This window comes from Talpa europaea, assembly GCF_964194135.1.
Source record: "Talpa europaea genome assembly, chromosome: 1".
NCBI classification, from domain to species: Eukaryota; Metazoa; Chordata; class Mammalia; order Eulipotyphla; family Talpidae; genus Talpa; species Talpa europaea.
This window is the reverse complement of record NC_140073.1, coordinates 110,770,353-110,794,033: the sequence shown is the minus strand read 5'-3', so window position 1 is coordinate 110,794,033 and position 23,681 is coordinate 110,770,353. Positions and strand designations below refer to the sequence as shown.

General features: G+C 41.4%; 1 protein-coding gene across 1 annotated transcript in view; it reads right to left on the bottom strand.

Annotated features, from left to right (window-relative positions):
• The window catches only part of MAP3K20 (mitogen-activated protein kinase kinase kinase 20), a 148,339-nt gene that overhangs the window by 23,876 nt on the left and 100,782 nt on the right, over positions 1 to 23,681 (bottom strand). Inside the window, exons 11-15 of the mRNA XM_084254934.1 lie at positions 14,307 to 14,351; positions 12,347 to 12,377; positions 12,114 to 12,253; positions 7,224 to 7,286; positions 4,899 to 4,991 (exon numbers count right to left, since the gene is read on the bottom strand). Coding sequence (XP_084111060.1) covers positions 4,899 to 4,991; positions 7,224 to 7,286; positions 12,114 to 12,253; positions 12,347 to 12,377; positions 14,307 to 14,351 — 372 coding nt within the window. The remainder of the gene's footprint in view (positions 1 to 4,898; positions 4,992 to 7,223; positions 7,287 to 12,113; positions 12,254 to 12,346; positions 12,378 to 14,306; positions 14,352 to 23,681) is intronic.

Genomic DNA, 23,681 nt, shown 5'->3' with positions numbered 1-23,681 from the left:
TTTATTTATACAATCACTGGGTACAGTCAGAAGTGCGGGAGGGTGAGAGAATTCACCAGAACCAGAGCAGGGAGCAGAACAGGCTGAGGGACGAAGTACACTGCTGAGGGGAGCAGTGGGCAGCAGGAGAGGTCTGCGCGCCATGCAGGACCCTCGCCCGGTGCCCGGGGATCAAACTGGCGCTGCAGAGGCTGCGGGCAGCTTCGCAACCCAGCGCTCAACCGCTGCACCACTGGGGAGGCTCTGATGACTCTCTTTAGGCCAAGAGTCTTTATAGGGTTAGGCTACTGTTGGAATTTTTGGTGTATGTGTGGGGTCTCTTCTGCTGGAGGGGGTTTGCTGGAACTGTTATGCTGGGGGCAGGTCTGCTGAAGTTGTTTACTATTGTCAGTTTTATCTCTGATTCTGCTTGTCTCAGGTTTCCTGGTGCCTGGCTGTGTGGGTTTTACCAGGGGCCTGTGTCTGCTCTCTTCAGCTACTATGTTCATAATAAAGGGAAGTCCCTTTGTGCCAAATGACAAGCTGTAGATTATATAAGGCACTTTTCACATGAAATAAAAACATCAGCCATTTAGTATTAATTGATCAAAAACAGCCCTGTCTTCTCATTACCAATCTACCTACTTTGGGGATGATGATGCTTCCCAGAAAGGAATAACATGGTAGTTGAGCACTTGCCCTGGATCTGCCCTTATGAGGCTTTGGGTATGGAACTTGACCTCGCCTCTGGAGGAGGGCAACACCCCAGTGATAGAGGGTGCTAACAACAATTACACGAAAAAAATGTTTGTAAAGTGTTCATCACAGTGCTGGACAGAGGAATGAAATAATCATTACTAGAAGTACTTCAAGCCCCCGTCATGGGAAACATTTTTCTGAGAAAGACCCAATTTCTGCCATTGACCTTCATTTGTCATCAAATCCTTAGGTGTATAAGGGGGTGGCATCTGGTCAGGGTAGCTGTGTCAGGGGACCTGACCACTGGGGTTCCTGACCACTGCAGCAGGCACACAGAAGTAAGTGGCTAGGTCACCCCTCGGCTAGATCTGTCAGCCTCACTTCTGTGCCAATAATCCATCTGGTTATAAAATGAAACTTAAAAAAAAGGAATTTAATCTGAATTCTTAGAACGAAAGATTGACAGGTTTATTGATAAAAGGCTTTTTCTTTTTCTGTTTATTCGTATATATATACACATATATATATCACATAAAGTCATATTTTCATTGTTTCCTCCTAGTAGACCAGTGACTGTGACAAGCCAATTCCAAGTGGTAGTTGGCCTGGGGGCCTCTGCAGAGGCGGTGGGAAAATACAGCTACTATATTCATGATCCAGTCATTGTCACACGTTATTTCTGTGGCTGCCATTAGACCACATCTTTCATTTTATTTGTAAAAGAAAAGGTGAAATGGTCAAGCAAATCTCCTTCATATGCAAAGTCAGATTTGATGAGAACTTCCAAAGCTCAGTGTTCTCTTGCAAAAGACGTATTCTAATCATGCAGACGGGGGTATAGGTTTTGCCTTTTTCATGAAGATGGGTTTATGAGAACTCAGTTAATTGGGATGTTAAGGATGCATTTTTTTCTAGGGTTCTACCTTTAAGGGTCAAGGTAACAGGGTTTCTTTGTGGGGAATTGGAATTTCAATTTAAAGCACATTTGTGAAAAAATATTTCAAGATGCTTGGAAATAGAATGGCATGTCTGGGTAGGACTGTTTAGAACGAGACACTAATTTATGCTAGGATTATTTTATGAAAGTTTACACGTGGCTCAAATATCCCGCTCAGGTGTGAGAGCTGGCACATGTTTAATACATGGCAATAACAAAGACACAATTTCTGGTCTCAGCTCATCCTTGCCTTACCCGAGGCTGGTGACACACTTTCTCGTGCTGTTTCCTAATCAGGGATGACAACACTATGCCTTGTGCTTCTCACAGAAATGCCAAGGGGATAAATGAGATGACATTTATGAAATAATGGGACTCTTCAGAAAGAAGTACTCTCTAAGTATAAGCTTTAAACACTAGATTCAGAAACTATTTGCAAATGACCATGAACCTCTTCAAGCCCCATTTCAAAATTCATCCCTCTAAAAAAGCTTTTCCTGGTTAACTTCACCCCTTCCAGTCATTTCTTGTACTTTGGGCACCTTTCTCTTAAATTCACAGTGTATATTTCACGTTTTGATCTATTACGTTAGACCATCATCGGCCAAGCTGCCCACACCAGGAACCTCACACACCACCCAGCCTTCTCTGTCTCACTCCATCCGGGTGAGTGACACCGCGGGCTCAGTTCCCTCAGTGTGCATGGACTCGCATGCATCTAGGTCACTGCTGCGGCCTCCGCTCTTTGTCCCCTTCCCCTGATTGCACTGCTCACTGACAGGTCCTTTCCACGCTAGCCTGGCCCCTTTCCAATTCTTCCTCTGTGTTTCAAGATATCTTTTACAAACATAAACCTGATCCTATTCACTCCCTGCTTAAAACTCTAAACTTGTCACTTAGCACAGACAATAGCCCCTTTCCTGGTTGCCGCCACCTCTGGCCCTAACTCCCACTACACCACTCCTCCTCTGCACTAAGGTGCCCCAAGCCTGTGGTGCTCCAGTTGAGTTGTGAGGTCCCCTAGAAATTAGCCTCAGCAAGAGCTCCCTTTTTCCTGGCTTCTTGCTTCTGAACTTTTACATATGCTATTTGTTTTGCCTTCAAGGGCTTCTCCCTACCTAATAATTTCTAATGGTTTTCAAATTTTAGTTTAGGTACCACTTTTTCTAAACATTGCTATTTAAAAAATTTTAATATGAAAATATTTTAAAGATACCCAAAAGAATTAATGAATATATAATAATATTGACACCTGAATATTCACCACTCAGCTTCAACAAATCTTAAACATTATGCTGTTTTCATTTAGAATGTCTGCAAGATATTTGAAAAAGATATACCAATAAATTGAAAGCATCGCTTCTACCAAGACTTCAAGATCCTCCTCTGCCCCCTTTCTGCTTCTGCTTTTACCATCCATCCAGTATGCTCCATTGATGTACATGATGTCTAAAGAACAAAATCCATCAGTCTGTTTCACAACCATTCATTGACCTTATCTATTTCTTCCCATAAGCTACAAGATCCTTGCAAGGTGAAGCTGTACTTCCTAAATTTGTATTCTGGGTATCCAGCACAGAGCCAGAAACAGTAAGTCTGCTAGTACATGGCTGAAATTAATTCTGCAGGGTGACCAGGAGCGGCAAACCATCAAAAAGTTGTGGCGATCTTGGGCCTGGTGAATAACCTATCACTCAAGAAACATACACAATTATGGTCAAAAGCAGACCATTGTGTTTGGTCACCAATATCATTTATAGCTTCTGATTTTTACCAAAAAATGTATTTTTTTAGTTTTCCACATTAACAAGTCATTTTTCTGTTGATTGAAAATTACTTTCTTAGCTGATACTGCTCTTGACAAGTTTCTTCTAAGGTAATTGTTTCCTTCTTTTTTTACCACCTACAAGCCATAAAAAGGTTTAAACACAGTACTCTCATAATTTAAGTGCCACAGAGTCAAGAGTACTGAAGAAAGCAAATTAAAATGTGCACTTTGTTTACCCTCACGGGGACTTGGTGATGGTGGGGGGGAGGAAGCCACAGTTACAGACTCTCAGGGTGCAAAGGCCCTGGTTGTTGTTGGAGAGAGAAGAACATACTCTTCTGCCCCCGTTTCTGTTGCTGCTTCTAACAGGAATGAATAGACAGTGACGTATTCACAGAGGGAGAAGGAAGTATTCTCGTACAAGAAACCTGGTGAGGGCCACTTCCGCTCAGCTGAGTTCTGTGGCCAAAACAAGGGAGGTGAAGATTTCCGCTCAAAAAATGCATCCATATAGTTGCAGCAGTGCCAGGGTGCTTCTCCATCAGGTGTCTAGAAAGAGCATCCTTTGAAGCCCCATGTGAAACTCACCCTCGCAACAGTTCCCAGTCATTCCCAAGCACTGCTTGCAGCAAAGGTCTGGGGTAAGTGTGGTTTAATTAGTCCTGGGCCAGTGGCCAGAAGAGCCACCCAATCTTACAGAACCGATGGCTACAGATTGTGGGGCGTAGCATTTAAAGATCTCTGGGCTGCCTTGAAAGAAAGGTGCAACTAGTGTAGCATGTAAGAGCGTGGTTCTGGGTGAGAGAGGCCTGTGCTTAAATCCTAATCCTGCTACCTGATGGCCAAGTAACTCTTGGGCAGGTTATTCAAAATTTCCGAGCCTCAGTTCCCTCATTTGGAAAATAGCATCTTCACCTCAGTGCTGTACAGCTGGGACACAAAAGTGCTCAGTTAATAAAAGTGATCATGTATGATAATCCAAAGTAACACAGACCTATAATGACTCCAGTTCATATGCCACCCAGGCCAAACAATTTTTTCAGATTCTAAAAATAACATAAAATGGAAGCCTGACTGGAAGTGTGCTGGTCACATGTCCTGCTGCCCTCCACGGAGCAGATTAACTCAAGCCGCCATGCTGCCTTCAGCTCCATTCTCAGTGTTGTCTCACTCTTGACATCACAAGACACATTCCCTTAAGAAACAGGAGCCAGGAAGCTGTGATAGAGAGCAGCACAAACAATCCCTGTGCCTGCCTGCCTGGCCCCAGCATCCTTTGCCGTGAGTTTCCTTGAGGGCTTGGGTGGCCTCACACAAGATTCCTGCTGAATGAATCCTAGATTGGATTACAGAGGCAGCTGGCAGTCTTTCAACTAAATTCTGTCTTATAAAGTCTATAAATTTACTCAGAATCAAGTTAACAATTAGCAGGGGGAGTGTATAAAAACACAAATTTCTAGGAGAGAAAAAGAAAATCAGATGGAAATTTATCCAAAGGCTTTAAATGTGATTTACCTGTGGGCCAGTTCCTGGTTTCAAGTGAAAGCCAAAAACAAGTTCAAGGTTCACTGTTTTTTCCTCATTTTCCTCAGGTTCACCTCCTGAATCCTGAAACAAAAATCAAGTGCCATTTATTCTAGGGTGTACTTTTACTTCTCAGCTTTTTTTTTTTTTTTTAAACTTTTCATTTTTTTTTTTTTTAAAGAGATTTATTTATTTATGCATATAAGAGCTGGGGTACAGGCCAGAGGTGTGGGAGGTGAGAGGATTCATCAGAGACAGAGCAGGGAATAGAACAGGCAGACTGACTGAAATACACTGCTGAGAGGAACAGCAGGCGAGTCAGGAGAGGCCTGTTCGCAATGTGGGTGGCTCCCTAGCTGGCTGGGATTGAAGACATGCTGCAGAGGCTGCAAAGCTTGCTTCAAAGGTTGTGTCTTAACCCCTTGAGCCACCAGGGAGGCCCCTTAACTTTTCATTCTTATTTGTCATCTAACTTTTGAGTCCTTCGAATTAGGCTACTAACTATAATTACCTAAGCAAGGAAAATTGCATAGTATGCCTTAGAGGACTTTGCCAAATGATTTATCTCATGCTCTACAAACTGAATGTCACTGTCTTACAATTTTCACAATGCCTCTTACATTTTGCAATTTTACCTAGAAGTGTGCTTAGTACTTGCAGATGCACCATGACACTTCACCTTGAGAGTCCATAACACCCAAGATATTTACAAGCTATTTACAAAAAGGAACTGTGCAGTCAGTCGGACAGCACATGGGGATGGAAGACCAAGCAGAAGAACAAAATGAACCAGAAGGGCTTAGAGATAGAAAACCACAGTTGTTAGTGAATGAGAAGAGTTCTGTGAACTAGTTGTAACAATCTAATCTTATAACACAGTATGCCATATGCCTTTAGAGAATATTTAAAATATGTCAAATATACTAATATTTTAACAATAAGCCACCCTCCCCCACTGCTGCAGGGGGCCTTGCTGCCCCAGCCAGGTAAGACACTGGCCAGCAGCTAAGAAAAAGGGCCTCACACCATGCCGCCAAAGTTCAAAGAGCCTCACACCGTGGGCCTGAAGAAAAAGGGCCTCACACTGTGGGGCCGAAGATTTCCAAAGAGCCTCACACCGTGGGGCTGAAGATTAATCTATAACCTATAAGCATCCCTTTGTTTTTTGTTCTTGGTCATATAAGAAAAAACTTCTCGGAAAGTACATTAGGCAATAAATTATATGTCTAGAATACTGTAAGTAAATGGCACAAAGAAATACCTGCTTCAAAATTAAACACTGTAAATTTGGCCTGCCTGACAATGGGAAAGAATTTTTTATATATGAACATGCCTGACAAGCAATCCAGGACAACATTTATAGTAAGACCTTCTTTTGCTTTTATAAGTTTCTTAGGGAAATTTTTAAATGAAGTTAATTGTGTTAAGAAATTTCTAAGTAGAAAACCCTGTTAGCTGATAACCAAAAAGCAGCTGGTCTCTGGCTGAAGGCCATGTGAGAGTCTTTGGATGCTTAGGCTTTAGTTGATAGGAGTGTACGACGGCTATCAACGGTCTTAGGTAATTGTCTAGCTGAAATAATGAGTTTTAGTGTAAGGCTTAGTTTTTTATCTATAACCTTGAAGGTTGCATTCTTGCTGAGAGCACGTAGCAGCCAAAAGTCTATGGGAAAAGATTGCACCGATTGTTTCTGCTTTGCTTCCATGCATATGATGATGTCATTTCACTGCTTGCAAAAAATGAATAAATAAAGACCTGCTGAGTCCCTCAGTAGAAGATACTTGCACCTCAATGAGTGTCAGTGTCTCCTCACTACCTCATCCCCTTCCCTTCAGCCCTTAAAGTTTCACCTAGGCTGTCTAATCCTTTCAGGGACTCCTGACACGACATTTTGCCGAGGCTGGTCGTCGGCACCCCACCCCCCATGTAAGTGATATTCCACCATTCTACTGTGTAAATTCCTGCAGTGAGTTCCCTGTTGGACAAAGGTCTCCAGAGCCAGGTGGGAGACCAGAGATCCTCACCTGCATCTTATACTTCTATCCCCTAGCCACTCACGTGACATTTGCTGTTAATATTTTTAATATGTTAACATTGATCATAAATGTGTTGTTAATATTTCAACTTGAAGGAAGAAGGGTGTTCAGTTTATGTCCATCCCAAGCTTCACTCAAAGGGTCTTTTGTTGGACAGATACAATTAAATTTCACTTCAAACAATAGTTTCCGACACTGGCAGATCTATCTAGGTGTGGATGTGGCAGGTGCATATGTCAATAAAAGTAGCATATTTTCAGTAAGAAAATACCTTACTTACCTTAATTAGTGGTGGGAAGTGGAACAAGTTTAGGTAATCATAGGTTAATTTCTCAATGGCTGACTGTAAAAAAAAAAAAGCACGACTTTAATTAATGATCCAATAATGCCAAGGATTAAAACTATTGTACACCTATGAAGGCATTCTTTTTTTTTTATATAGTTCATAAAATATCTTGGGGATGTTAATATGCAACATCTATTCAGAATAAACCTGATTTTTCAAAGCATTTAAGGTAGTTTGTAATTATTTAATGGAATAGGGAGATATTTTTAAAGATGTTAAAGCTCAGACTAAACAATAAATAAAGCCATTCTTCAAACACCGGTAGAATCTAGTGGTGACAAGTTAATGTTCTAGTGTGTAGAGTGCAGTTGTCACCCTGAGTAACTGTGGGAAAACAACAAAGAACCTGAATCTATCACCAGAGACTTTCCTTAAGGCTGAAATCTCACTCAAGGGGGTGTTGGCTTGCAAGCGCTTTTCCGTGGTTTGGTGTCCGACCCTCCCTTTTCCCGTGGAGCACAAAGAACTCTGAACCGAAAGGAGGACAATTTAAATTATATTTTTTAAAATACTCATCAGTTATAATTCAGCTTTTCTGTGAACTGAACATATCACGTAGAGAATAAAAAAGTGCCAAGGTGAGAAAAATTAGATGCATTTTAAAAAAGTGAAATGCAAGCTGTTGACATTTGACAACGTAATGAACACTTATTGGCTGCTGAGTGCGGCGCCTCTGCATGGGGGCCTCCAGGGGCGGGAGAAGGCGGCCAAGCCAGGCCAACAGGGACAGGAGAGCTGGAGAGGCTGTGCCGGCTGACGGGCCTATGACCTAGCCATTTAGGGACTGAGAGACTCTCCGAGGAGGGCATCCCCCGTGCTCACGTCTTCCCGAGAGAAAGAGCAGAGAGAGGTGGCCAGTTCTCAGCTGTGTGTGTAGGAGGCTCTGACAGGTCCTTACCGTGTGTCCCACCCTGAGAGGCCCAGCTCGAAGCCTTATTCTCCTTGTGGCCCCCAGCATGTATGCAGGACACTTCCAGAGCAAGTTCCATGACCCTGTCCCTTTAATCTTTCTCCGGCCAACTTATTTTTCAGAAACACGCATTTCACTGCTGAGCTGAGGGCGTGCAGAGTGTTGGCCCGGTACCCCTGGCTGGGCAGTAAGGTGGAGGGCCCACATGCCTGACTTGGTAGATTTACTCTTCTGGGAACCAGCTGCCTTTATGTACACACACAGACTCATGCAGGATGTCTGGGATCCCACACAGATGCTGCCCCCTCCCTCTTTGTGGCTCAGGGGAGATGTGCTGCATCAGGGAATCCCGATGTGGCACTGACCGCACCCCAACCACCTGCTTCCAGCAGGGGTCTGCCCTGTGCAACATCCTATTTATTTGTTTATTTAATTTATTTTAAATATTTATTTTTATTTATGCATACAAGAACCTAGGCCAGAGGTGCGGGGGGCAGGGGGTGGTGGTGGTGGTGGTGGTGGTGAGAGAATTCACCAGAGACAGAGTGGGGAGCAGAATAGGCAGATTAACTGAAACACACAGTTGAGGGGAGCAGCGGGCAAGACAGGAGAGGTCTGCTGCTCTGTGTGGGTCAGCTCCCTGGCCGGGGATTGAACTCATGGATAGCTTGAGAGCACTGAGACTTTAACCCCTGCACCACCAGGGAGGTCCCCACATTCTATTTCATACAGCAATTTTAGCCTTTGTTTTCTGAGACACCATACTCTTCTCCTTTTCTGATTTCCTAGGACAGACGCTTCCTCTCCTCTCTCTCCTGCTCAGTTTCCTTTGCCCTTTGTCACACTTATCCTTTCTGAAGGCACAGCATCCATCAAAGAGAAAGCTTCCCAGCTGCAAGAAGCCTCTTCCTGGTCAGGCATGCACACATCGCTGGGTTTTCCTTCTTTTTAAGATGAAATTCACGTGCCATGAAATGAACCATTTTAAAGTGTGCAATTCAGAGGCATTTAGCCATCCACAGAGTTGTGCAACCGCTACCTCTCTTCTAGTTCCAAAACTTTTTAATCACCCCCAAAGGGGCCCGGGTCTCCACTAGCAGTCAGTTTCTGTCCCAACCTCCCTCAGCCCTGTGAACCAGTAATCTACTTTTGGTCTGTTTCTACTTTCCTCCAGAATGGATTTGCCCTGTAAATGTAAATATGCCGTATGTGAGCTCTGCGTCTGACTTCTCTCTCTCCTCTCCACTGCCCTGAGGTCCCCTTTCAGTCAGCAGGTATCCATGTTTCACCAAACTTTCCTTCTGGAACAGCTCTCTGACCCGTGGTATCCACCCGTCCCCGCAAACCCCGCTTTTCCATTCAGATTTTCACTGGACTAGCAAGGTGTCAGGACTCTGTATTAGAATCTCAGAACTGATCTTTCAAAATCCAACCCCTCCATCCTAATCTACTTTGCAACATCCCCAGCCAAGTTTTAGTGAATTGTCAAAACTTCCAGTGCTCCCCACAGCTGGTCAAATTCCACATCCCTGGCCTGGGGTGGGCTGTCTGGGGTCTGGCTCCAGCATCCCCCACTTCCTGTCCCAGGAGCTCTGTTCCCTCTCTGCTCCCCTCAGACAGCTGCTCACTGTTGCCTTATCAGAACGAACTTTTAATATGTTTCTTTATATTCTCTTTTGTTTCTCTCTTGCTTAACTCCTTCTCTTTCTAGATTAATGCTCTTTCCTTCCCCACTCCTGCCTCTACATTCCAAATTCTGCCCTGGCTCCAAGCTCCACCTCCAGGACCACCAGGTCTCCCCTCTGCTTCTCCCACACTGCCTGTCCTGAGCAGAGGGAAGAACTCATTCACTTTCTCTCAACTGTAAAGACCATAATGAGAAGTTGTATGTCCATATTTTATCTCTTTCCTGAGACATAAATTCTGGGAGGGCAGGATTCTCTGTTCACAGGCCAGCTGGGTGAGCGGTAGACATTCACTGAATTTGCTGAACATCACTAAGTTTGGGTGTTGCTTGCTTGACTACAAGCAGCATGGAAGGGCACTCGAACTGTCCTCAGCCAAGACGGGCATATTTCAGGCACCATGGCTTTTCGTGAGCTAGCACACTGTCCACCCCTTTTCCTCCTGATTGTTCCTGACCCTTTCCCAAAGACAGCAGAGTGGGGAGGGGGCAGCATCTTGGTTGGCACCTGCAAAATAGACAAGATTGACCAAATTTCTGTCTTGGAACCCCAAGACTTCTCTGTTCTAGAGATAATAATTTCTTCTACTGTTGCCCATCTAAGCCAGCCTAGCTTTCCAGGATGGACTTGGCACTCCCAGGGATTGAGTTTAAATTCTTTGTCAGGGCCTCCCTGGTTGCAAAAGGGGTTAAGCACTGCACTATGAAGCAATCCGCAGCCTCTTAGATCCCCAGCAGGCCAGGGAGCAACCCACATGGCGCAGCAGACCTCTCCTGTCTCTCTCCCTGCTCCCCTCAGCAGTGTATTTCAGTCAATCTGCCTGTTCTGTTCCCCACTCTGTCTCTGGTGAATCCTCTCACTCCCCGCATCTCTGGCCTGTACCCCAGCTCTTGTGTGCATAAATAAAATTTAAAAAATTAAAAAAAAATAAATTCTTTGTCAGTCTTTCAGATGAGGTTTCTGGCCATCTTATGAGAAGGAAAAAAAATTGAGGACCTAAATTTTGTCATTGGCGATGGCCTCTGGCGGGTGAAGGGGTGCAGAGGGCTGTGAGGAGTTTCCTTACATGGATTCAAGATCCATAGGATAGACTTGGATGGGTTTGCTTTGGCTCTCAGTGGGGACTTCTTTAGAAAAATCAATGTTGGTAGCTGCAACTGTGTAAAGGGGAAAAGAAGTTGGCATCTTGCTAGAGCCTTTAGGAAGGTGAGAAGTTGGAAAGGAAGCTGCTTTTTATAGATTTCCTTTTTTTTCTATTTCTTTTCTAACCTGAGCCTGCCTCTCTCTCCACCAATACTGGGGTTGAAATGGTTTGGTGAACAAACTTAATTTTATCCTAAGATCTCTTTTGAAACAGACCTCTGTCTAATAAAATGTCCACACACATGCCAGCAATTCTTATTTGGCTTGGTTAATTAAAAAACAAACAAAAAAGCAGGCCTCATTGCTAAACTACAAAAGCAAAAAGCAATAATACTAGCGCAACAATGAAAACAGGTTTAGCTTTGAAACTCTGACAGACAGAAGTTTTGGCGGAAGTGTTAGATTTCCTGGAAAAATGAGGGATTAGAGGAACCAGATGGCAGTAGCTGTTCCTAGTCAAAGTACCGAAGACAGCAAGTTCAACACATATTCTCTTGATTTTAAGTACTGCTGTGGCTTAGGTTACACTCAAGCCATGGACAGTCATTGTCCTTAGGGACTCCTAGTGGACATGTCACCTCCTGCTATTCCTGGGCGGGTGGCACCTCTCCAGGTGCCAGTCTGGCTTACTTCCAGGCCCTCTGGCACACTACACTGTCTTTCACACCAAGGCCTTCTGCTGGAACCCCTCTTTCCCTTTGCAGCCGTGTCCTTCAGCTCTCAACTCCTATCATAATCTCCTCACAGAAGCCTTTCCTCATCCCAAACCCACCTCTCCTTTGTGGCACATCTTAGAGCCGTCATTTGACCAGAGACTTTCTGAGGGCATGGGGAGGGTATTCAGGTATATCCAGGTGACTTCTGTGTCAGGTAATAACCCCTTTGCTGTTGAATTATGAAGATTATGAGGAGTAGGGGTCCTGTGGGGGCAGCAGCTAATTATTAACTAGGACCACTACTCCTCATAATCTCCATAACCATCAGGGAGTCAGTTCCTATCCTCAGCCTCAGACATATCACATGGTCTGCAACTTAGTATGTGCTCAATAAAGATGTGTTAACTGAAGGTTCCCCCTTTGAAGTTACCTTTAAATGGATGATATGCCCCTTGGAGACAATGCCCATGTCTTTCAAATCTTCTTCCTCCAGAAGAAGCAGTCGCTTTCCTGTAATGTTGTTTTCCTTAAACAAGCTTGCGTAGATGCTCATCTCTGCTGAGGAGTCACCTGAGGTGATTGAAAAGCAGAATAAACTTAGACTAAATCATGTCCAAAACAAAGTTAACTCCATGAATTAAGAAGGTAAGCTATTTTACTTGCCTTTTCTGACGAGTTGCTGAACCCAAAAATACTGTGAAAGAGAGGACATATGTGGTTTTGAAGAGTCATACATGGTCAGTGGCCAGACTTAACAACAGAACACAAAATCTTCAACAGATGAAAATATCTTTCACTCCTGGCGCAACCCCAAAGGTAAAATATAAGCTTTTCTTTTTTATAGCTTTAAATCTTCAAGCTTTCATACTGGGGCTATCTTCCTCTTTGGGGTTCTTGGACACATGAGGGACTGTTAATGTTCCTCCTTATTTAGGAGAAACTAAAAAAATCTTTTCAAGAAAGTTCTACTTTTAATGCTTTTCTACAAAAGTGCCTATGGTTCCCTGAGTTGTTGAGGGGCACTGGTTAACCCAGGAAAAGTATGAGGAACAGGGACCACACAGTTGTGGAGAGAGGAATAGGGATGATATGTCCTCTGGTCTAGGCCGGTGTGAGATAGGCGGAAGCATGGAGCTTCCTGAATAGCATGAGGGCGGACCTAGTGACACTCAGCCTTGGAATTTCACTTCATACATGTTTAATGATCGCCTCTCCCGTTACCTGGGCAAAGGGAGGTAGAAGGGAGGCTAAACCCAGCCCACCAATTCTCTGGGGAGTCCTTGACCCTGGAGTTTTATTAAAATGGCTTCAAACCTACTCAACCACAGAGCAATGACTAAAAATAGCTGTTAAGAGTTCAGTGCCTTTGGGCCTCCCCTGGTGGCGCAGTGGTTGAGCGCTGGGCTGCGAGGCTGCCCTCAGCCTGTGCAGCGCTGGTTTGTTCCCGGCCGCCAGCGAAGGTCCCACAAAAAAAAAAAAAAAAAAAGAGTTCAGTGCCTTTAAAAAAGTGTCTTCTCATATGAGATGGGTTAACTTTGCAGCTGGAGATAAAGGGATATCCAGGCCTGTGAATAAAGGAGATCCTAAGTCCTCTTTCCTTGTTAAGCAGGGCTGGCAGGAAACTCAGACTCACCAGAGTGAAGTGAATGGAAGAAGTAGAGGCAACACGGGCCAAGTTTCCTTTCCCTGTGGAAGCCTAAGACGTTAGCTCATACTGAAAGCAGTTTTCCTTCAGCAGAGTACAAGGGCCAGGGAGGGAAAGACCCCAATTCAGAAACCCGTTGAGTTAGGTAAACAGACCTTCTGAGGTTCTAGTAGTGAATTTGTATTTTGAGGCACCTGGTCTGTTCCTAGGGACCTGCTAAGGCTGACATTACAGCTTTATCTTTTTTTTTTTACATTTAATAATACCCTGAGCCAAAAAAATAGACTTGGATAGACATAATAAGTCCCCAGGTTTTCTGATCAAGAATTCCCACACCTGTTTTTCACTAAGAAAACAGAGATGCTAAGTAGGAGTGCCCCTCAAGTTCTCCTCCCAGGGTGTAAGATTAGGACTTCCATGAAACAGAGTCTGTCTGAATTCTCTCAAAAACTGTATCCTTCTTTGGCTTCAGCTCAAAGCCTGCCTGAGAGCTCTGTTCCTTCCTTCTGAGGAAAACCAGTGCAGGTGGTGGATATGAAACTGCACTTTTGAACAGGCCAAAGGCAGGAAAGAAAGTTTGAGGAATCCCAGTTTTGCACTGCTGAACCAGCTCTTTTCCACCACAGCTCAGGTCCATCTCTGGAATTTAAGGAAAACTGAAGATCAATTTTTTTTCCAAGTATGTTCTTCAGATATTCCGTTTCACCCCTTTAATTTTATAACCGCAATTCATTTTTGTTTCCTGGAATACCTTTTAGAGCAAATAAGGTGGTAGAATGAGATGTGAAGAGATTTGCTCTGTCCTGGAGACCTTATTTTAAATCATTACTGCACTAAAAATAGAATGCCATGGAGTATGTCAACGTCTCCCAGTTAAGACTTTCAAAGGGCTAAAGACCTTAAGCTGCATTGAAAACTTGTGGACACATTTAGCAAATACCTGCCCAGGTCAAATGAGGCTTAACAGAAGCAGCTTACCACGTCCTCTTCGGTCCACGCGCCGATCTCAAAGGAAGGCAGCAGCTGCGTGGAAAACATGAATTAAATGAAAAAAAAAAAAAAGGTAATAACACCATTGTCTTCTTTTGGTTTATCCCTTTGTCTCACTAGGTGTTGGCTGCTGCCTTGATTTGGTTCTGCCTGATGGTTAAGCTGAATGTAAAGCAACTCTCCTGACCTTAAGAGGAAGTGCTCTGTGTCCCAAGGACATGGCCCAGAGAAGCCAGTCTTGTGCATCAGTCTCTCAGTAATAGCTCGCTGTCCTTGGTGAGCCGCTGCAGTGGCTTCGTACATCTTGGGGGCTTCTTCTTCTGGCACTTGGTACACACAGTAGTTTTGCACCTACATTAGGGCCATGGCAGACAAGGAATTTCTGACATTTGTCAGATACCAGAGCCATCTTCAGAATTCTCAATCAACATGAGGATTGCTTGATTATTGATGAAAATTCCAAAGCAACCACTTGGTAACCAGAAAAGTTTTATGGTTATTTTAACAAGGAAATGTCTACATGTTTAACTAAATGTCTCTCTTGCATCATATATATAAGACATTTAGTTAAACATGTAAACATTTCTCTGTTAAAAATAACCATATATATTTTTTAATTTTTATATTGCATTATATATTTTCTTAAGATTTATTTTTTATTTACGTATGCATACAAGAACTGGGGACAAGGCCAGAGGGAGAAGGTGGTAGGAGGATTCACCAGAGACAGAGTGGGGAGCAGCACAGATGGGTCTACTGAAATACACTGATGAGGGGAGCAGCAGGCGAGACAGGAAGTATCTGCTGTGCCATGTGGGTTAGCTCCCTGGCCAGGGATAGAACTCAAGCCACAGTGACTGGAGATAGCTTGATAGCACTGAGACTTTAACCCCTGTGCCACCAGGGAGGCCTAATCTTGCATTATATTTTTAAGACCAAACAGGATTCAGGGATGAAGGACAGAAACCCAGGTTGCACAGCTGTTCTAACTAAAACTAGACTGACCTCCCTCTTGGTCAGGTGCACAACCATGAGAGGTGACTTAATGACTTCAGCCTGCACCATTGACAAAGCCAGAGCCACTCACTTCAGTAGATGCCCAGGCCTAGCTAATAATGGCCTACATTATTTGAAGGAAAAAAGAAAATCAGTGTTCTTTGAGTGGAATTAAGAATGTGGTATAGTCATTAGCATTTACTAGCTTAAATGGTTGGCTTGTTTTGAGAGAACATGGCAAGGGGTCATCCAACCTCTGTGACAAATAATAACTTCTGTGGGCAAATTTACACAAAGGAAATTGAATTTGGTTGCACTTACTATTAGTGTAAACAGTGGGGGGTGTTGATTAATCCTTCTAATCTGTAGGTGTTGTGACTCACATGCTCAAAACTCTGTTAGGAAAGGCACACCCCTGCCCTCAATGAACTTTTAATTTAATGATTAAATTAAAAATATATGGCTTACATATGGCAGAGTTCAAGGCTACCCTCATCTTGGTTTATTTAATGCCAAGAAGAATGTTTAGCATACAATGCCTATTGTATAGTTTGTTGAGTGAATAAAGTTGAATGGAACTAATTCTCTGGTATGGAGTTCAATGTCTACGGGTATGCCAGGGAAAAGATGGGGTTCATAGACTGAGATGGGAGAATGGAGGCATAATGGCTTGAGCTGGGCACTGAAGAACAAGGAGAAGAGAGGTGATTACAGATGAGAAGAAGCAACAAGGCCAACAACTGGGGCGAGGTGGACAGATTCACGGTGAGGGAAGATGTGTTGGACATGTCTGCTTAATGGGAGCACCCGATGCTGTATGTGCATGAAGCCAACACTGGGGACCAAGCACAGTTTTAAAAAAAATCCCAGTGGTTACAATAAATATGCATGTGTAGTATATGCATATTAATAAAGGTAATTTGCAAGGGCATAGGAAGCTACTACTCTATATACCCTGCTACCCCCAAGTGTCCTGAGTCCCTCCAAATTGCCCCTTCCCTCCTCTGGAATACTTGATGTAGGTAGAAATCATCAAAGGTACTTACCTGCTTTAATAATGCAGAAAGGAAAATGACTTGTGGGATAAATTCTAAAACTGAACTGATCAAAGGAAATTCATGACAAGTTTTTATTTCTTCACAGGGCAGCTGGATACAGCTGCAGAAACATGTCATTCCCTTTCCCATCATGGAAACAAATGTGAAATAAGGAACTTTTTTGATTAGTTCAAGAAACAACAAACTGAGTTACAGAAATATTTCCCTGCGTCAAGGCTGGCTTTTATAGCGAGTAGGGGGGATGCGTAGTGTTTTGATTTGTATACGATTCCCAAATGTGCTAAACAAAATTGATAAGTATTTCTTAAACAGAATAAAGGTTGGAAGTGAAACAACTAATCAAAACCACCATCTCTGGTTTTTATGTAAAAAGGAGAAGAATTCTCTTGGCTCTCAGCGCAGCTCATGACGATATCGCCGAGGGAAAGGCGCTGGCTTGGGGGTGGCATTTGCTCCAGCAGGATTTTTGTACCAAGCCCACAAAGATCAGTGGGGGGGAAGGCTGGAGCCAGGCTTCCAGACAGTTTGAATCTGGCCAGTCAGGGGGTAAAAGTTAATGATCTCCAGTCACACAGTGGCTTACTGTTCCCTTTATGCCTTGTGTACCTTGTTAAGAAATCAATGTGTCTACTTAGGGTGAGTCCTAAGTCTCTCTGCCCTTCTTTGGAGTAAAAAAAAAAAAAAAAACACAGCCCCACCTTGTGACTGCCCGACTGTGCCATCACTTCACAAATTCATTATTTACACTCCCATTGATTTCAGGTGAGAAAAGCTCACGCTCACGTGTACACACTTGACAATGAGTCCTTCAAAGCATGTTGGGAATCCAAGCTAGCATCCGATACACACAGCAACACATAACAATGGGATTTACTGTCAAAACGTTTATTGCAAAATGGAGTCTTAGAACAAAGGAAAGCAAAGTTCACATCAAAACAAAATGTATGACACCAACCTGGATTTCTGAATACATTGTGGACTTTGTGCTGGAATATCAAATTCCAATGAAGTCAATAACTGAGTAGTCTTTACCACACGAGAGAAAAATTTAATTTTCCATACAAACATTATACAAGGTACTTGGCATTGGGCTTGCTCAGAATAACATTGCAATATTATAACTGAGAAAAAGGTTTTGTTAAAAAAAAAAACAGTAAAGTGATAATGCCATCTATTCAAAGCTCACACTCAAAGAATATAAATATTTTCTATTATTTAGTACAAAAATTTTAACAGTGCAAAAGCATTATGTGCAGTGCATTGTATCTGACATGAAAAGATATACCACTCTGCACACGATATAAAATAATTAATGTAGGTGCTTAAAATTCTAGTTTTGAAGTAAATAATCACATGCCAGGAAGCTCGCAGGCAGTAGAGTGCAAACTAAGTAGGAATCAGAGGAAGCCTGGCTAGTCCTCCAGATTTCCTGGTAGACGCTCATATTTTATCACAGAAATGCCGCATCTAGAGCTATCAGGCTGTGCTATAATCAAAAGAATAGAACAGATTCTTCTCTTTGGCAATGCTTAAAATCTAAACAGGAAATCAGTCTTAATCAGAACCAGCAAAAGGTGCCTGATTATAGAAAAATCATGCTCTATTATATAGGTGGTATGGTGAAACCGTTAGTTTCAAAAAAGCTGCAACAAATCTAGTGTATCAAGAATCAAAAAAAAAAGTATCAATATTTAACTCAGAAAAAGTTTCAAAATTATCTTTCATAAATTTCTTACTGCTCAATGAAAAGTCTAAATAGTCATGTACATCATAGTGTTAGAAGTCAGTCAGGAGCTCTCCCAAGCTTCCCCCACCTCCCAAATCCTTGATTATGATGGGGATCAAGGCTGAATATCTCTGCCTACAAACCTCACAGGGCTACTGCATGTCAAAAATCACAGACTTAAAACCAGCCTTCAACAGTTTCAGAGCATCAAAAACAAACATGCTATGTGCCTTTGACCTAGTCCCATTGGTTATTTATGCAAAATAGTAAAATAGGATTTTTCAAAAAAAAGGGGAAAGGGTTAGGAAAAAGGTCCTTTAAATAAACCTGACTACTTTGCAGTGTTGTAGCTCTCGCAATGATGCTTTCCTTCTATGTTTATTGTGGATTTAGTCAACAGGAGAGTGACACTCTGCCCGGGGGCAAGTTTAACTGTTTGACAGTTTCCAGCAGCATACTTAAAGGGGAAAAACCATTTCCACAAGTGATGATTTACAACAAATGCCACAAACCTACAAAATTCAGTTTGTGTAGTAGTTGTAATTCTGAAAGTGCATCTTTTGACTTGGGTAATTTTGTTAGGGGAAAAATTAAATGTGGACTCTACAAGTGCCAGGATCTCCAAGCATGAGGAGACAATGCTATTGGTATTTTGGATGGAATTCTCTGCTGAGTGAGATTGTTTCTGGGCACTAAATCTATCCCCAGTTACAGTGACGACCAAAAAACATGTCCCAGCACTCCCAAACACCACTACCCTGGCTGAGATCGCCTAATAGTGTATCATCAAATTCTACATGATCAACCTTAGGAGTCTTCACATAAAGAAAGATGAAAATAGTTGTATCTTCATTTGTATGGTTCCCACAGTTATTACCATTATTAAGTTTCAATTCTTACTTTGAATCTTTATGTTTCTCATTACTCCTTAGAAATACATACACACATATGTAAGTCAAGCAACTGCAACTAAATCCAACACCAATTTGCTATTTTGAAAAATTGATCAGAAAAGGAATTAGCAGCTGTATAGTTAACATCATCGTTAGAAATCCTGTATATGGGTAGTAAGCATTTCTTTTTCAAGTTAATAAAATGAAGAGAGTCTAAAGTTTCCCAAATAATTATTACAGATGGAGTGAGGTCACTTTAAAATTCTATTTATGTGATTCAGATTTCAAGGATATTCCAAACTCTAGAAAAACACTGATTTGAACCAAAGGTAATATAGCCAGATCATATGGTAATTATCTATAGTCCAATTCTAGGTGAGCAATTTCAAGCTTATCACTAAGGTCATCAATTCTGCTGTATCCAAAATCCTTGCTGTTTCTTGATGGTAGACATTGATCTATGACCATCTCTACAATATTAGTGAGCATAAATAGCAGCAGTTGAGAGATTAGAGAAATATTACCTCATTAATGGTAAACCTAGGTCTGGATATAGAGTCCTATTACATTTCTCTTTGGAGCTTATTTGGCTTTAATGTAATTTTATTTATGTGTATTCAAGAGATTTATGTGTAAATTAAGAAAAAATGCAGATTCATTTAGAATATGTTTTAAACGTATTACTGATTATTCAAGTGGGAGGCAAGGTTTACATTCTGACAAAAAGTGCAGGTCCTAAAATTAGTCAACAGAAATTCCCTTATCACTGAGGCCTTTCCTGACCTCACTCAAAAAACTACAACACTCCCCTGAGTGCCATTTTCTCCTTTCCTGCTTCATTTTTCAGCATGCACTTACCAAATGTTTATACATTGTCTTATACATTTGTCTTATTTACTGTCCATCTCCACTCGCTAGTATGTTAGCTCCATGAGTGCAAAGATATTTGGCTGTTCCTAGAACAGTACCTGGCACAGAGAAGGGTCTCAATGGATATTTGTGGAATGAATGATGTTGTCTTTGCTGGGAAGAAGCTTTTAAACTACTGTCCTTGGCTCCCTCCTTCATGCTGCTGGGCATGCCCCAGGGCATGCTGGGAAGTCCAGAGTTGAAAACTGTCCCTTCTGTTCCAGTCCAAGGTTTTCTGCTTGAGGACTGGGGCTTGTGTCAGGGAGTTCTTCTTTATGTCTAAGCATAGGCAGGCAGCCTACTTATGTTCATGCATAGTCAGCACATTAGTTATGTGGGAGCCCCACTTCCAGGGTAGGAAGGTTTACCTACCTTTTCTGTGTTTACTTAGATGAAGGTAGCAAACACTTTAGACTAGGCAAACCTACCAGGATTCATAGTCAAACAGATCAACAGATTAAATCTGTTTGTACAGCTTACATTCTGAGAACATTCTCTGCATCTTTCCTGAAAGTTTTCCACGTTTAATTTCATTTCATACTACTAAACAAGTATCACTTGAAATTGACAGTTTTGTTTTCTAGAAGTTTACTGAAACCACTTATTTTTTCATGTCTTTTCACTGGCATAATTACTAGTAGCTAACTTTAACTGATGACATTAATAGACCACAGGCCTGATTCTGCGAGTGCTTTACACATATTATTTCATTTGCTTTTCATAACAGTCTTCTGAAGTGGGTACTTTTCTCCATTCTGTTTGAGAAGACACACACAGATTAAATGATTTGCCTAAGATTGCAGAGCAAGTGGACCCAGGATTTTGAGTTATGATCTCACTTGGACCTCTTTATCACTAGGCTATTGAGACTCTTCTACATTTCACATCCAGACCATTTGATTAGTTATTTTTCTCCAATAAAGTTGGCACAGTATACTATTGGGGTTCTTTTTCACTTCTTAGCAAGAGTCAGAAGCATACCATACTTCAAATCACAAGAGGTTTTTTATGACTGAATATACTTATAAATAGTATTAGGTAACAGATCTATGATGATATCTTTCTCAAAACTTCCCTAAAGGAACTATCAAAGGTACTTTGATTAAAGAATCAAATGAATATACTTTCTCATTTAGGCTGGGGGGAAAAAAAGTCTTTCTATTTTTTAAAAGCAGTGTTTTAGACCTTAAGTAAGCTTGACAAATATGTGATAACATTCTGAGAATATCTCTCTGGCTAGCCAGGTCTGCAGATCTGTGTCTGTATCTATTCTCGTTAACACCAGTCTGGCAGAATCAAGGACCAGAACATACAGCTCTGAAAGGCTAGATTTGATATAAATAGGAGTCTTTTCAGCCTGCACTTTAGCGAAAGTGAGGATAACTGATCTTTGCTATTCCTTTTATAACATTTCGTTCCCTCTATACACCTGTTTAGAATCCAGAATTATTAGATACCTCTGGAAAACACAAATGCACGTGCACACACACACACACACACACACACACCCTCTTCCTGAAAGCACAGACCAGCCTGTATCCACACTTGCACTTCCTGGAAGGAAGACCACCTCTCTCTTTGTATGAAGTATAACGTAAGCCTTACATGACAGTGTGTTATAGTTAAGAAGTTTCCAGGGCTGGCACTGTTAGGAAAGCCTGCAAACATCTGCTGTTTGGTTTCAAATTAGAGTATTTCTTCTTCACATGTATTATTGAGAACATCTCTCAGGTATGGTTTTGAGTAGCTGTGTTAATAAGTATTGAAATTCTTAGCATTTAGGTATTTCTGAAGAGGTATTTGTTATAAATTTTCATCTCCATTTTTTTATTGTTGGATTTTGTAGTTGCTACCAATTATTTCTGACAGTACAGTGTATTACCACAAGGGAAAAAAGTCATACGTTATGAGAACATCAAGTGTCAAAGAAGATTTAGAGTTAAGAGTGCTTGTTCAAAATGTAAGTTTTGTTAAACAACTGAATAAATCAAATCAAATAAAAAACAAACTACAATATATTCATTTAAAAAAAAAAACAGAATGTCAGTAACTAAAAAAAATACCAAAATTGCATACAGAATCACAAATTTCTATAATCAGGCACCACATTTGTTGATTCATCAAATGTACCTTTTTGGCTTAATTTCCCCCCCTATTTTTCTGTAAGTAAAAACAAATCAAACATAAAACTAATAGAAAAATGACTATCATGTAAATGATTGGCCTGAAAATGCAGTGCTTGGTTTTCTTCTAACTCCTTACTGGATTTTGTAGACTGAGATAACAAGTTTCTTTTGTTTTTCCAAACAGTGTATTTCATTACTTTGCCTTCTGCTTTCATTCACTATTATTATCCACGTCATTATCCTCCTCATCACCGTCATCATCATCATCATCACCTTCTGACAAGTCAAAATCACTGAACCCCAGGGCCATGTTGACCTTCTTCCCCCTCCTCTTAGATGTGGTTTTGGAGGAATTCTGCTTGGCTTGCATGTTTATCTGCATCCCAGAATGCAGCACAGCTCCTGCTTTGTTCATTGAGAAGATATCCCCAAAGCCCATCAGCATCATGGCCTGCAGACTGGGGTTCATGCCATGGCCCTCCCCGTTACTTGCTGCTGTGATCTGACAAGACATCTCTGCACTGTTTGACTCCTCTGTCTTAGATTCAAAGTAAGACTCCTCAGACATTCTTGCAGCAAGAGGCAAGAGAAGCTATCACAGGGAAGAAAGGACAGAAGTAAAAAGAGAAATTAGAACCAATTTAAATAAAGGAAACAGATACCACAAAATTAGTGGCTACTGCACAGAAGGTAAATGATTAGTAAAATAAACGAATGTAGGGAATGATGTGAGAACCCATTAAATAGCAGGTTTGGCTCCAGTGCATTTGTCCTAATTTATAAATGATAGAGTAAATCACAACCAAAAGTTTGCAAAGCACCACAGCAAGCCGGATTTCAAATAGAAAGAAAGTTGCAAGTTTTAAGCCTTCATTTGGCTTAAAACAAAACAGTTTTCAGGATTTCTCTTAATTTTTCCCAATTTGACTATCACACAGAAACATTTAGTTAAGCATTATATTAAAAATAAATTAAGTAGTGATTAAATTGCCAGTGAAAATCAATAAACCATGTATCAAACAAGGAAAGATTAGCTCAAGCATGAAAACAGTTCCACAGTCCATGCAGGTCTAGGGAAATCTGAGTCATTAACTACCTTTTCAGCTAGATTAGTATTTGGTTATAACTAAAAATGAGTCTAGAATTCACTTGTTTCATCTATTATTTAGTATAGCCAAATAGGATGGAACACTATTACTCAGTTTATGAAAAGTTTCACTTGGGGATAAATTCCAGATTCAGTGTCTAACATTTAAGTTATAAACAAATATACAAATACATAGGGAAATTGGGAGAAAGGGAAGGAATATTAACTTAAATTGTGACTTCTGTTCTCTACTGTGTATATTTCTTTCTGTTAGCAGAATGTTGTCCAAGAGATTCTCCTTCTCAAGGTGGACACAGACATTCTTTTCTACCTTATGCAATTGTTTTGAACAGCCCACCTATTTCCATATTCATTCATTTCACATTCATTTCAGGGGTAAAAGTTTTAGAATAGAAAAGTACTGCTGCCTCTTCTGAGATATAAACAAATTAAGGCTTACATCATTAATGTTGTTTAAATGTAAGTAAATTTATGATAAACAATGTACAAATGATATATTCTCTGATAACCTTTACATTCAGGGAATAACATTACTTTTTTGGGCCAA